Genomic DNA, 15,212 nt, shown 5'->3' on the forward strand with positions numbered 1-15,212 from the left:
CCCCTCAGAACATGAACTTCAACTTGATTTAGTGTCTGTTAGAGTCATTATTTTCCCATGAAAATAGACATCCTAATACCATATAAAAACTGTATACTTATCTTGATCCTAGACCATGCTTTAATAATAACAACAGGGAGAAAAAGATTTTTGGGTTGATTCTTTCCACGATGTGAGAAAATGATCATCATACATCACTTGCAACAGATAGGAGTTTATAAAATTCTACTCTTGCAAATAAATGTGAAGATTAAAAAGTTGCTGTCCAATGGTCCCGTTTCCCCTACAGTCTCAAACCTTTTTTTCCTTTTGTTTCTCAATGTTTCTCAATCTTTTTTTTTTGTGCATTCATGGGTGGCTGACCATGCCCAAGGTACTTAATGATCATCACGCACAGTTATGGGATAAAAACAGAAAATGCTGGAAACACTCAGCAGGTCAAGCAGTACAGGTACAGAACTGCTATAACACGATAATTGAGTTCCTAAGAAAACACACGTAATAAAAGATTGGGGGAAAAGTGTATTGGGGGCTAAGGAGGTTCTGTCTTGCAATTTTTTTTCCCTGCAAATTTTTCAAAAATAAAGGTCTTTTTAAAAGTTATTGGTTTGCTTTGTAGCCAAATAACACTTTAAAAAATATATAAGCCTAGGAGAATTGGAGTATGCTGAACTCTGAGGGGTGTGGCAGTATTGGGGAAACTAGCTAACTGAATTTAAATTTGGTAAGTCTTCCTTCAGAAGAGGAGAGACGATGGTTATTTTTTTTTAAAATGAGAATGAAGAGAAGGGGAAGGTAGACAAAGAGAAAGAAAAACTTGAATTTAAATGCTTTCATGAACTGAGACGCTATAAGTGTTTTGCCGTCACTTAAATATTCCTTGGGATATGGTGAACAAATATGCCAGCTAGCAAACCTATGAATAGGAGGGTTCCAAGAATGACATAAATGACCAGGAAATGTAATTTTGAGTGTAATTACAGTATATGAAAAGTTTTGAATTAAATAATTAAATAATCTTTCTTCGATGGGATCTTTATGCCCATCTGAGTAGCTGGACCAGGCCTTTGTTTAATTTCCCTGTAACAATGCAATGCTTGTTCAAGGCTGCACTGAACTGTCCCCAAGATTTATTTTGTATTTTATTCTGTACAGTTGTGATAACATTAGAGAGTTGAGGCGAGAACATCTTTCCACAGTTGCTGCAAATTATATTAAAATGAATCTTACTTTATTTGGAAAAGATGTGTTTTGAATCTTATGGAGGATAAAAATTAGTAAAATTTAGCTCCCTTGAATTAGAACTTCAAAGAGAAATTTAATTATTGTATAGATATCTAAATAGAAGAATATTTGTTGACCATCTCAAATTTATTCTACATCATGTATTTAACAATTGTTGTTCGTTCAATTTCTTGATAACAAAATTAGTCCTTTTTACTCTTGTATAATCTGTTGTCTTTGACGTTTGTCGGAAGTGGCTTTGTCAATCTTTAACCTGGTGTTCAGGATGAGTAGTTCGTTTAGCAGCTTCAGGGCTCCAGAACTGGATTCTTGAAGACCAAGCAGCTTTTATGTCAATTTTCCTTTTTCCTTTATGTCAGGTTTTTTTTTCACTTTTAATTCTTGGGCCTAGAGATTGAAAAGGGTTTTTATTTTATTTTAGCAAAATAAAATCAACACTCTTTTACATCAGCAATTTGACTTGTCTCAAAATTACCAGCAATGATTATTTTGCATTTTATTGCCCTTGGGACACATGGCCCACAACTGCAATGATATTACGTGTCAAAAAAGTTACTTTTTTATATTTCTGTCAGTGGAATGAATGGAGCAGAAAATAGGAGGTACAAATGGGGAGGAAAATGGGAAGGAGGAATTCAAAAACGGCATTACCCAAGGGATGTCTCTTAATCTTGAAATTACCTGTACTGCGAAAACATTAATATAAACTTTTTACATGATATTCTTAACTTTGTTTTGGGAAATTACCTCTCTTGCTCTGTGTATATGCTTTTTAAAAAGTATGTAGAAGCTCAATGTATGCCTTAAATTCCTGTCCAAGCTCTTTGCTTTTCATTAATTGAACATGATCTGATATTGGATATTTTTTGTTTCAATGCCTGCAAATTATTTTTTGGCTAAAAGAAGTTCAGAATAGAAATCACATTAATGAAGTGTAGAACAGTGTGTTCCAATGAAAATGTGCACTTTACAGATGAGAGGACTTTATTTATTGGTTACACCCCAAAAAACACATAAGGCACGGATCACTGGAATACTAAATATGTGTGGAAGGGAAATGTTTCTCTTCACCTGATTCCATTATTCTTGGCTGTTTTCGTTGCACAGAGGAAGGGTACCTTCAAACAAGGTAGAAGGCAGGCAGTCAAACGCTCATGGTGGGATATTCATTGAGGATTATCAAGCCCAGCTCTAGACCTGCTACAATATGTGCCCATGTAACTGATTTCAAAGATTTTCTTCTCGATTTTCAACCGTAGAACCAGCCAATCTCCATCTAGAGTCTTTGTTGACTACACTTCTTCCCACCCTGTTTCCTGTAAAAACTCTATCCCCTACTCCCAATTCATCCGTCTACGCTGCATCTGCGTCCAGGATGAGGTGTTTCATACTCGGGCATCAGAGATGTCCTCATTCTTTAGGAAACGAAGCTTACCCTCTTCCATTATAGATGAGGCTTTCACTAGGGTCTCCTCTATATCCCGCAGCTCTGCTCTTGCTCCCCCTCTCCCCATTCGTAACAAGGATAGAGTCCCCCTTGTCCTCACCTTCCACCCCATCAGCCGTCATATTCAACAAATTATGCTCCAACATTTCCGTCACCTCCAACGGGATCCCACTACTGGCCACATCTTCCCATCTCCACCCCTTTCTGCTTTCCGCAGAGACTTTATCCGCTAAGCTGGTTCTCCAAATATATTTACATGAAAATACTTAGAAAGAACAGAGCCTTGCAGTGAATTGGTTGATGATTGATACTTTCATTTTCAAATTCATTAGAATACCATGGAGTATTGACATAGACTACTTCTTTCAACATTGAAAAATTATCACTCCACTCAAAACCACCAGATTCCAAATTTTTGGAACAAGATTAACTAAAGATAGTCTCAGTCAAGACCTCATCAGCAACTCAAATTATTACGAAGGAACTAAATTAGTGCTAGTTTGAGTAATTGGCTTGGTGGTGTATGTGTAAGAATTGGCATGGCGGTATTTGTGTATGTCCAAAACCAGGGGACACAGTCTAAGAATAAAGGGGAGGCCATTTAAAACTGAGGTGAGAAGAAACTTTTTCACCCAGAGCGTTGTGAATTTGTGGAATTCTGTGCCACAGAAGGCAGTGGAGGCCAATTCACTGGATGAATTTAAAAGAGAGTTAGATAGAGCTCTAGGGGCTAGTGGAATCAAGGGATATGGGGAGAAGGCAGGCACAGGTTCCTGATTGTAGACGATCAGCCATGATCACAATGAATGGCAGTGCTGACTCAAAGGGACAAATGGCCTCCTCCTGCACCTATTTTCTATGTTTCTATGTAATTGTCCGTCCCTGATGTGTGACTCATTACGCCTCATATCCAACTAGGTGTGGAAAATGCAGCTAGACCAGTAATGACCACAATGATATCTACTAGTTATTTCTTCACATATTGATCAATTATCATGTACAACACTTTTATTTCCTCTGCTCAACTACTTTTCCATTTGAGAATCACATCACCTGTGCAATGTGTTCTAATCTCGTGAGACCAATTTCCCAGATGACACAAGACAAAAGCTTTGCAACAACCATAATAATCAATGTAGGAAAATAACTGCAGATGCTGGTTCAAATCAAAGGTAGACACAAAATGCTGGAGTAACTCAGGCAGCATCTCAGGAGAGAAGGAATGGGTGATGTTTCGGGTTGAGCTCCTTCAGACTAATGTCAGGGAAGGGGGTGGGGTAAAGATAGGATGTAGTAGGAGACAGGAAGACAGTGGGAGAACTGGGAAGGGGGAAGTGAAAAAGAGGGACAGGCGAACTATCCCAAGTTAGAGAGGGGAGAGGTAAAGGGACAGGTGATGAATCTCCTGCGGTCTCCTGGGGAGGGGGTGGTTAGGGTGGGAAGGGACGAGTGGACCAGGGAGTTACAGAGGGAAGGGTCTCTAACATTTCCGTCACCTCCAACGGGATCCCACTACTGACCACATCTTCCCATCTCCACCCCTTGCTGCTTTGTCCTTTGTCCCTTCTGAACCAAAGCACCCCCTCCCCAGGTACGTTCCCCTGCAACCGCATGAGATGCAACACCTGTCCCTTTACCCCCCCCCCCCCTCGACTCCATCCAAGGACCCAAACAGTCTTTCCAGGTGAGGCAGAGGTTCACCTGCACCTCCTCCAACCTCATCTATTGTATCTGCTGTTCCAGATGTCAACTTCTCTACATCGGCAAGACCAAACGCATCTAGAGTCTTTGTTGACTACACTTCTTCCCACCCTGTTTCCCGTAAAAACTATCCCCTACTCCCAATTCCTCCGTCTACACTGCATCTGCGTCCAGGATGAGGTGTTTCATACTCGGGCATCAGAGATGTCCTCATTCTTTAGGAAACGAGGGTTCCCATCTTCCATTATAGATGAGGCTCTCACCAGGGTCTCCTCTATATCCCGCAGCTCTGCTCTCGTCCCTTCCCAACCAGGCTCGGCGATCGTTTTGCTCAACACCTTCGCTCAGTCTGCCTTAACCAACCTGATCTTCCCGGTGGCTGAGTACTTCAACTCCCACTGCCAGTGTCATAGTGAGGCCCACCGCAAATTGGAGGAACAGCATCTCATACTTTGCTTGGGTAGCTTACAGCCCAGCGGTATGAACATTGACTTCTCTAACTTTCGATAGCTCCTCTGTCCCTCTCTTCCCTTCCCCTTTCCCAATTCTCCCACTGTCTTCCTGTCTTCACCTATATCCTTTCTTTGTCCCTGCCCCCCGACATCAGTCTGAAGAAGGGTCTCGACCCGAAACGTCACCCATTCCTTCTCTCCAGAGATGCTGCCTGACCCGCTGAGTTACTCCAGCATTTTGTACCAGCATCTGCAGTTATTTTCCTACTCATAGATTTTCTTGTTGCACCAAAGCACAACTATACAGACATTCCTTTTGCCATACGCATCCATTATCAAGTCTGAAATATAGAAGCTACAATTATTTTAACAATTTCTACTCATTTTGAAATTCCTTTGCTATAAAATGCAGGGATGGTCAAGTAACCTTAAAAAATAATCTTTGTAAGCTTTTAACAAGTTATTTGCTTCATTGTTTGGTGATAGGACTGACTACTTGTTTTTAAAAGCATACTTAAAGGTACATATTGCATTTTTGAAAATAAAATAAAAATTCTTTTCTCTGCCTAACGGACTGTAGTTGTGTATTGATTGCATTAGACTGGTTGTGGCGAAACCTGGATTGGAAATCTAGGGACGTTCCATTGTGGGAAATGAAATCTGCTGCCCTGCTTCGGCTGATATGTGGCTCTAATACAATTCCATTGTGTCCAGAAATGATTAGCCATGATGGCAACCTCAACTATTAATTATTCCTTTATCCTGCCCTCACACACTCGCTCGCTTTCATTTCACCCATCATATTCATTGGTGGCTCTTTATCTTAACCTACATTAAGACAGCATTTTCTGTTTCCTTAAAAATACTATCTGACTTAGTGTGTGTTTTTATCAGTTACCACAATCACTTGCAAGTTGTACCTATATTAGAGAGATAAAATAAATGCCAAAATATTAGCAAATGTAAATTTCAGTATATGAGTTTTATTATTGTATTATATACTAATATTGTACACTATATATAGATACAATTAATAGCAATGGGAAAGATACGGAGTACAGAATATAGATATCAACATGGTAGCACATCAGTTCAATCGATAAAGTCCAATGTCCTCAATGTGATAGGGGTGAATGGAACGGTACCCTAGTTTATGACAGGACCATTCAGAAGCTTGATAATAGGGAAAGAAGCTGTTCCTGCATCTGACAGTGCGTGCTTTCAAGCTTCTGTGCCTCGTGCTGGATGGGAGTAGGGAGAAGGAATGACCAGGATGGGACAAGGCTTTGATTATGTTGGCTGCTTTTCTGAGGTAATGTGATGTGTATATGGAGTCAATAGTGGGATGTCTGGGCTGTGTGATGGACTGGGCTGCATCTCCAACTCTGCAAGTTCTTGTGGTCTTGGGCAGAGTTGTTCCCAAGCCACACTGTGATGAAATCTGAAAATATGGTTTCTAGGGTGCATCTATAGTAGTTTGTAAAAGTCACTGGACGCATGCTAAATTTCCTCGGTCTTTTTGAGCAGTAGTGGTGTTGTACCTCGTCGGTTGTCGCAACAATGCGGTTGGTCCACAACAGATCATTGGTAATGTCATCTTCAAGGGACTTAACTCTCAACCATTTCCACATCCACAACATTGATGCTGATTGCTGCTTGTCCTTCACCATGCTTCCTGAAGTCGATAAGTAGCTCCTTTATTTTGGTGACATTGAGAGTGAGGTTATTGTCCTGACACCGCATCACTAAGTGCTCTATCTCCTTGTAGTCAGTCTCATCATTGTTTGTAATATCGCCCACCACAGTGGTGTCCCACAAATTTGTGGATGAAATTGGAGCCGAATTTGGCTGTGCAGGTGTGACTGTAAAGGGGGTACAGTAGGGAACTGAGTACGCATCCTTGTTGGGGACTGGTGTTGAGAGTTATTGTGGAGGAGGTGTTGTCACCTATCCTCACTGAGGTCTGTGGGTCAGAATGTCAAGGATCCAGTGGCAGAGGGGGGAGCTGATTCCTCGGTCCAGGAGTTTGGAGATAAGTTTGAATGTGATTGTGTTGTAGAAGGGAAAGCTAGAGTTGATAAATGGGAGTCTAAGGTAGGAGTCCTTGTTGTCCATGTGTTCCAGTGATGAGTGTAGGGTCAGGTAGCTGGTGTCTGTTGAGGATTTGTTGTGACAGTAAACAAACTGCAGTGGATCAAGGTTGGCTAGGAGATTGAAGTTAATATGCGCCATCAACAATCTCACAAAGCACTTCTTGATGTTGGATGTCATATCCACGGGAAAATAGTCATTAAGGCAAGCAAACTTACTTTTCCCTAGTTTCCAGAGTTTGGATGGGATTATGGTGTTGAAAGCAGAGCTCTTGTCGATAAATAGGCTATTCCAAATATAACTATTATTGACAGGAACAACAAAACATTGCAGTTTTCCAGTAAAACCTGAGCAGTTCAAACTGAAAATAAACTGCAAACTTCTAATACATTGGAATTGGGACTTTTCATTAAAGTCATGAAGTTTGGAAATCGTCAATTTTTATTGCATTTGGTAACATTTAACATATCAGCACGAGAGTCATAATTGGCTTAAATTGAGTGAAGCATTTCTTTAATGTATTTCTGAAATTTGAGAAATTGCAGAACAAAACTTGCCCTCCTCAATGATCTTCATCACATGCAATGAGTAAGAACTTGAATACAAAACTATAGAGTGCATCAATTACTTCTGTTTGCTAAATATTGAATCATTTAAAAGCTTACAGTAGCTATTAAAAAAGACTGTATAGCATAGGAATGTGCAAACTTTTTTGTTCGTAAATGGTGCAGGCAATTGGAATTGCAATACTTTGTTTCCACAATCTATTTAGTTGTGATTTTTTTTAAAGTCATCTCTATGGGCTGTATGTGGCCACCTAGTTGTCATGTTGTACATCAGAGACTTGGGTGGGCTCAATACTTGGTTGTTGATTTGGCTTAGTGGGTCACTTGCCTCCAATGTGAAAGGTTCGTTGTTAAAGTCCCACTCCAAAGATTTAAGCTCAAAATCTAAACTGATATTTTGCTGCAGTCTTTTGGATGAGTGTTAAAACTACAGCTTTATCTATCCTTGCATGAATATGATCATGTGCTGTTATTGCAAACAGCGGAGTCTTCTTGGGTGTCCTGTCGATATTTATTCTTTGCTTGCTGTCACTGAAGAAAATGAACTAGTGTAGGAAAATAACTGCAGATGCTGGTACAAATTGAAGGTATCACAAAATGCTGGAGTAACTCAGCAGGTCAGGCAGCATCTGGGAGAGAGGGAATGGGTGATGTTTCGGATCGAGACCCTTCTAATTATTTTCATATTTGTGAGTTTCATGTGCCAGCTGGTTCTGGTGTTTCCTTGACTGATTTGGAAATATTTATTTGGCTATCAGCACTTTATGTGCTCTGAAGTGTACATAATAAGTATTAATGTTGATTCTCTTTTTGTTTCTTATAAACTCTCAATGAATTAATTTATCTATTTGGTTAATGAAATCAAACTTGTTTTAGGGTTAGCTATATTTTGCAAGCATGTATAAATTTGAATTTTCTGTTTTTCTAAACAAAACCTAGGTGTTAACATTTTTACGCAGTCCTAATTGGGACACTCGCATTGCAGCTGGCCAAGCAGTGGAAGCTATTGTGAAGAATGCAACTGAATGGATTCCTACTCCAAAGCTAAAGCAAGGTATTGGCTTTATGTGCACAATTCCTATCACCCATTTCTTTTGAATTAAAAGAATTGAACAAGTTAATAATGCAATTATAAGTAATATTTTCAAAATATTCTTCATGAACTTTATCTAGTGTATTTTTGTTTAACATTTTTCTTATTAAACAGGTGATTGGCAAATAGCGCTTAGAATTATACAATTCAGGTGCAGCGCGGTGGTGCAGCGGTAGAATTGCTGCCTTGCAGCTCCAGAGACCCGGGATGATCCTGTCTACAAGTGTAATGAAGCCAAAGGGCCTGTTTCCACACTATCTAAACTGAACTAAATTCTTCATTACAGCTGACTGACTGAGAGACCTGATGTGTACGAGTAACAGCACGGGAATTTAAGATGTTTGGTCAGTCTTCGTGGCCCTATGTGATTGAAATAACAATTCTGCTTCCTTTTCAGGTTGTACATATTCCTTTTTGATATGGTATAAGCTTGTGTTAACCTTATCGCATCGTGATCTTGTCCTCTAACATGCCATGTTTTGCTTACCTTTATATATTCTTTTGCACTGCAGTTCATCATCAGTCTTTCTAGTTTTCTAATGTTCTTATTTCACAACAAATAGGTAAAATCATTCCTCGTCAACTAAGGCATCAAACTCTAGCATGGCAAAGTTGTTCCCAGAACAGCCCTCCTCCCAAACATTGGGGAACTAGTCTCCATTCTGGTGAAGAATTTCACGGATTAATCAAACAGTAGCTTGACATAGTTTGGCACACAAAACCATTATTTCCACACAACTTACTATTCCTTCATTACAATGTCAGTCGTATCTTATCCTAGCAGGTCAGATTCACTGGAGAGGGGAGCTTGCAGGTACATGGGTACGGAGGAGTGTCTCTGTTCCTCACATCAACTAGAGTGCTGTTCTGACCTCCCATCTGCCTCATTATAGACCTGTGAACTATCTTTATTGGGCTTCAATGTTAAACCTTGCACTAAATGTTGTACCTTTTATCCTTTGTGCACTGTGGACAGCTTGATTTGTATTCATGGATAGTCTTGTCTTTGACCGGATAGCACCCAAACAAAAGCATTTCACTGTACCCCAATACACATGACAATGATAAACTAAAACTTTAAAGAAGCTTTAGTGCCCCAAGGCATGGGTAAGGAGTACCACCAACTGATGGCACTCAGGTGATGATTTGATACTTCTCTTTTGAATAGCACTCGAACGAAACACTAAAACTAGCGAGGTCACTGAATGTGGGACATAATTTTTCATTTCCAAAGATAGCTTGATGGCATGCCAGGCAAGTCCTTAAGGACATTGCTATCAAACCAGTCCTGTGGCTGGCAGTGAACCAACCAACATATGAATGAAACCTATACGAGCCTCTCTTCAGCAGTCTACCTGTTGATCTGGCACCTGCCGTTGACAACATTGGTAGGATGGACCACTTAAACGTTCTTGCGGAGATGAATCTTGTTTTCATATGAAGGACACTCTCCATCATGTTGTCTGACAGGCACTTTCATTGGACTGAACAGGATAGACTCAGAGCATATCAGGCAGATCAAAATCGACATGTGGAAAATGCCTTGGACAGCAGAAGTGCAATTCCCTCCCAAACTGTAACTTCAAGACCTGGCATTACATTGCTTTGCTGTGGCAGTCAAGCTAGGAGATCAACCCGAGTGCAAGAGTGCAGAAAACTGGGAACAGGATAAAGTATATTCTGTGCCTATTTGATGAAGAAGTAACAAAATGCAAAACAGCAAAAAAAACATGCCACAAATACAGCTCAACTCATGGATCAGATTGAGGGTCTGTAATGCTGCTGCATTTAGTTATGAACTGTCAACATTCTAGAGGTCACAATGATGAGAGGTTCCAGTGAACCACACAAATACTATGGGTGAGACAGCAGACCGGAGGCTGGATACCTTGTAATGAGAGACTCTCCTCTTGACACTCCAAAGCTTTCATTGCACAAGTTAAGGATGAGGGTTGGCATCATTCACATCAAGACCTGCTTGAATGATACTTCATCCACTCTGTGATCATTCCCTTCCCCTTTGCACAGTATACACATCACAGAAAATGAATGAATAAAGCTTGTTTTGCATAAATTTGTTTTGGCAATCCTGCAAGCAGTCCGGCAAAAGAACAAACCAGGAAAGGTAGTGCATCCGTGGCTAACAAGGAAAATCAAGGATAGTATTAAAACAAAAGATGAAGCATACAGATTAGCCAAAAAAAGTAGCATACCAGAGGACTGGGAGAAATTCAGAGTCCAGCAGAGGAGGACAAAGGGCTTAATTAGGAAAGGGAAAATAGATTATGAGGGAAAACTGGCAAGGAACATAAAAACTGACTTGCAAAAGCTTTTATAGATATGTGAAGAGAAAAAGATTAGTTAAGACAAATATAGGTCCCTTGCAGTCGGAAACAGGTGAATTGATCATAGGGAACAAGGAGATGGCAGACCAATTGAACAAATACTTTGGTTCTGTCTTCACTAAGGAAGACATAAACAGTCTGCCGGAAATAGCGGGGGACCGGGGGTCTAATGAGATGGAGGAACTGAGCGAAATCCAAGTTAATCGGGAAGTGGTGTTAGGTAAATTAAATGGATTAAAGGCAGATAAATCCCCAGGGCCAGATAGGCTGCATCCCAGAGTGCTTAAGGAAGTAGCCTCAGAAATAGTGGATGCATTAGTGATAATTTTTCAAAACTCTTTAGATTCTGGAGTTGTTCCTGAGGACTGGAGGGTAGCTAATGTAACCCCACTTTTTAAAAAGGGAGGGAGAGAGAAAACGGGGAATTATAGACCAGTTAGCCTAACATCGGTAGTGGGGAAAATGCTAGAGTCAGTTATTAAAGATGTGATAGCATCACATTTGGAGAGTGGTGAAATCATCGGACAAAGTCAGCATGGATTTACAAAAGGCAAATCATGTCTGACGAATCTTATAGAATTTTTCGAGGATGTAACTAGTAGAGTGGATAAGGGAGAACCAGTCGATGTGTTGTATCTGGACTTTCAGAAGGCCTTCGACAAGGTCCCACATAGGAGATTGGTGTACAAACTTAAAGCACACGGTATTGAGGGTTCAGTGTTGAGGTGGATAGAAAATTGGTTGGCGGACAGGAAGCAAAGAGTAGGAATAAACTGGTCCTTTTCGGAATGGCAGGTAGTGACTAGTGGGGTACCGCAAGGCTCAATGCTGGGACCCCAGTTATTTACAGTGTATATTAATGATTTGGACGAGGGAATTGAATGCAACATCTCTAAGTTTGCGGATGACACGAAGCTGGGTGGCAGTGTTAGCTGCGAGGAGGATGCTAGGAGACTGCAGAGTGACTTGGATAGATTAGGCGAGTGGGCAAATGCATGGCAGATGCAATATAATGTGGATAAATGTGAGGTTATCCACTTTGGCGGCAAGAACAGGAAAGCAGAGTATTACCTGAATGGTGACCGATTAGGAGAAGGGGAGATGCAACGTGACCTGGGTATCATGGTGCACCAGTCATTGAAAGCAAGCGTACAGGTGCAGCAGGCAGTGAAGAAAGCGAATGGTATGTTGGCATTCATAGCAAGAGGATTTGAGTTTAGGAGCAGGGAGGTTCTACTGCAGTTGTACAGGGCATTGGTGAGACCGCACCTGGAGTATTGTGTGCAGTTTTGGTCTCCTAATCTGAGGAAAGACGTTCTTGCCTTAGAGGGAGTACAGAGAAGGTTCACCAGATTGATCCCTGGGATGGCGGGACTTTCATATGAAGAAAGACTGGATAGACTAGGCTTGTACTCGCTGGAATTTAGAAGACTGAGGGGGGATCTTATAGAAACATATAAAATTCTTAAGGGGTTGGAGAGGCTAGATGCGGGAAGATTGTTCCCGATGTTGGGGGAGTCCAGAACCAGGGGTCACAGCTTAAGGATAAGGGGGAAGTCTTTTAGGACCGAGATGAGAAAACATTTCTTCACACAGAGAGTGGTGAGTCTGTGGAATTCTCTGCCACAGAAGGTAGTTGAGGCCAGTTCATTGGCTACATTTAAGAGGGAGTTAGATGTGGCCCTTGTGGCTAAAGGGATCAGGGGGTATGGAGAGAAGGCAGGTACAGGTTACTGAGCTGGATGATCAGCCATGATCATATTGAATGGCGGTGCAGGCTCGAAGGGCCGAATGGCCTACTCCTGCACCTATTTTCTATGTTTCTAAGCTGATCTTTGTGGCTCATCAAGGCCCATTCTTATCTGGGTTTAGTTTGCATCCAATTGTGCTCTAAGTCTACGACTAATTGCTAGAAAAGCAAATTGTTAAATGAAGAACTGACAGATGTTGTATGACTAGATGAGATTGCAAGATTTTCCTTCCAAAGTCAACATGTTCAAATCCAGAATGAATTTTGGAAATTATGACTAATCACTATTCAATTTAATTTTAGAGCTGGCGTCAGAAAATCCAACGGATGACACGTCTTTGGATCGTTTGAGCTTTGATAGATTTGACATATCACGTCTTTTGAAACATGGAGCATCTCTGCTTGGCTCTGCTGGTGCCGAGTTTGAAATCCAACAAGAAAAATCAGGTACATTACTCGATCATTTTTGGTAATTAAAAATTCTGTTTTATTTGAGTTGTGTAGTCATTGATCTGAAATTTATTGCACATTCCTACCAATACCAGTGTCGTTCTTACTCTATTCTTACAACATGCTGCTTTGTTCAAACGACGTGGCCATTTTTATTATTTGTTCATGAAACACGAACATAGTTAGCATCTATTGTTCATTCCTTGAAGCGATGCAGATGAGCCACTCGCTCACTATCCATGTGCAATGCTTGTGATACCTAAATGTTATTCGGAAAGAGACCATATTGTTAAACATATAATGTGGAGAAATTGCTATCTCCCAGTCATAATGATGTGCAACTTCGAGATGGCTGTATGGGAACTTCACTGTTTTCTTTTAGGTGGTGAATGTCATGGTTTTGGGTTGTGTTGCACCAAGGTGAACTGTTGGTGAAAGTCAATGTTTAAAGTGGTAAGAACAGGATTCTGAGTAGGCTGGGTGAATGTTGTAACTATAAATCGTCTATGCAAATAGGAAGTATCTGTACACACTGGTTTGTGACAGGTCACTTAACAAACAAATTTACTATTTGCTTGGCATCTGATCTGCTGTTGGACCCATTGTATTTAGTAATTAGTTAAGTAAATTTCTAGTTAATGGATACAAAGTACTGGAATAACTAGACGAGTCAGGCAACATCTCTGCAGAACATTGATGTGTGACGTTTCGGGTTGGGCCTCTTCTAGGAACTGATTGTGGTGGGGTGGGAGAGAGACCTGAAGGAGAGGAGGGGCAGGACAAAGCCTGGCAAGTAATGGGGCGATTCAAGTGAGCGTATTTTTTGATAGGTGGAAGGTTAGGCAAAGGCCAGATATGAAAAGGCAGAAGGTGTGAGACAAAAGGGTTGAAGTGTTGCAAATTTTGAAGCCAGGGGAATGGAAGGAGGGGTGGGGAATAGGGGGATAGAAATAGGGGGATTGGTAGTTACTGAAAATTGGGGAACTGAATGTTCAGACTGTTGGGTTATAAGCTACCCAAACAGAATATGAGGTGCTGTTCTCCAGTTTGCATGTGGCCTCACTGCAGCAATGGAAGAGGCCCAGGACAGAAAGGACTGCATGGGAATGGGAAGAGGAGTTAATATGGTTAGCAGCCATTAGCAATCACTGCAGGAGTCAGAAGTGAGTGTAGTCACTATTACTAAAGAGAAGCTGCATGGGAATCTGAAAATCTGAAGGTGGATAAGTCACCTTCATCCCAAGGTTCTGAAAGAAGTAGCTCTGGAAATTTTGGAGACATTAGTAATGATCTTTCAAGAATAACTAGAGTCAAGAATGGTACCAGAGAACTGGAAAATTGCAATGTATCACCCCTGACTCCCACAGCTATCTTGACTACAATTCTTCCCACCCTGTTTCCTGTAAAAACTATCCCCTACTCTCAATTCGTCCGTCTACACTGCATCTGCGTCCAGGATGAGGTGTTTCATCTTCCCATCTCCACCCCTTTCTGCTTTCCGCAGAGATTTCCCTCCGTAACTCCCTGGTCCACTCTCCCTTCCCACCCAAACCACCCCCTCCCCAGGTACTTTCCCCTGCAACCTCAGGAGATGCAACACCTGTTCCTTTACCTCCCCCCTCGACTCCATCCAAGGACCCAAACAGTCTTTCCAGGTGAGGCAGAGGTTCACCTGCACCTCCTCCAACCTCATCTATTGTATTTGCTGTTCCAGATGTCAACTTCTCTACATCAGGGAGACCAAACGCAGGCTCGGCGATCGTTTCACACAACAGCTTCGCTCAACCCGCCTTAACCAACCTGATCTCCCGGTAGCTGAGCACTTCAACCCCCCCCTCCCACTCCCAGTCTGACCTTTCTGTCATGGGCCTCCTCCATTGTCATAATGAGGCCCAGCGCAAATTGGAGGAACAGCATCTCATATTTTGCTTGGGCAGTTTACATCCCAGCGGTATGAACATTGACTTGTCCAACTTCAGATAGTTCCTCTCGTCCCCCTACACCTTCCCAGTTCTCCCACTGTCTTCCTGTCTCCTACTACATCCTATCTTTGTCCCGCCCCCTCCCCTGAC

General features: G+C 41.4%; 1 protein-coding gene across 2 annotated transcripts in view; it reads left to right on the plus strand.

Moving 5' to 3' along the window:
- The window catches only part of btaf1 (BTAF1 RNA polymerase II, B-TFIID transcription factor-associated), a 119,023-nt gene that overhangs the window by 13,951 nt on the left and 89,860 nt on the right, over positions 1-15,212 (plus strand). For both annotated transcript variants that reach the window (XM_078413707.1, XM_078413708.1), the window contains exons 3-4: positions 8,442-8,556; positions 12,994-13,137. In XM_078413707.1, the coding sequence (XP_078269833.1) occupies positions 8,442-8,556; positions 12,994-13,137 (259 nt within the window). The remainder of the gene's footprint in view (positions 1-8,441; positions 8,557-12,993; positions 13,138-15,212) is intronic.

The sequence above is a fragment of the Rhinoraja longicauda genome, chromosome 16, assembly GCF_053455715.1.
Source record: "Rhinoraja longicauda isolate Sanriku21f chromosome 16, sRhiLon1.1, whole genome shotgun sequence".
NCBI classification, from domain to species: Eukaryota; Metazoa; Chordata; class Chondrichthyes; order Rajiformes; family Arhynchobatidae; genus Rhinoraja; species Rhinoraja longicauda.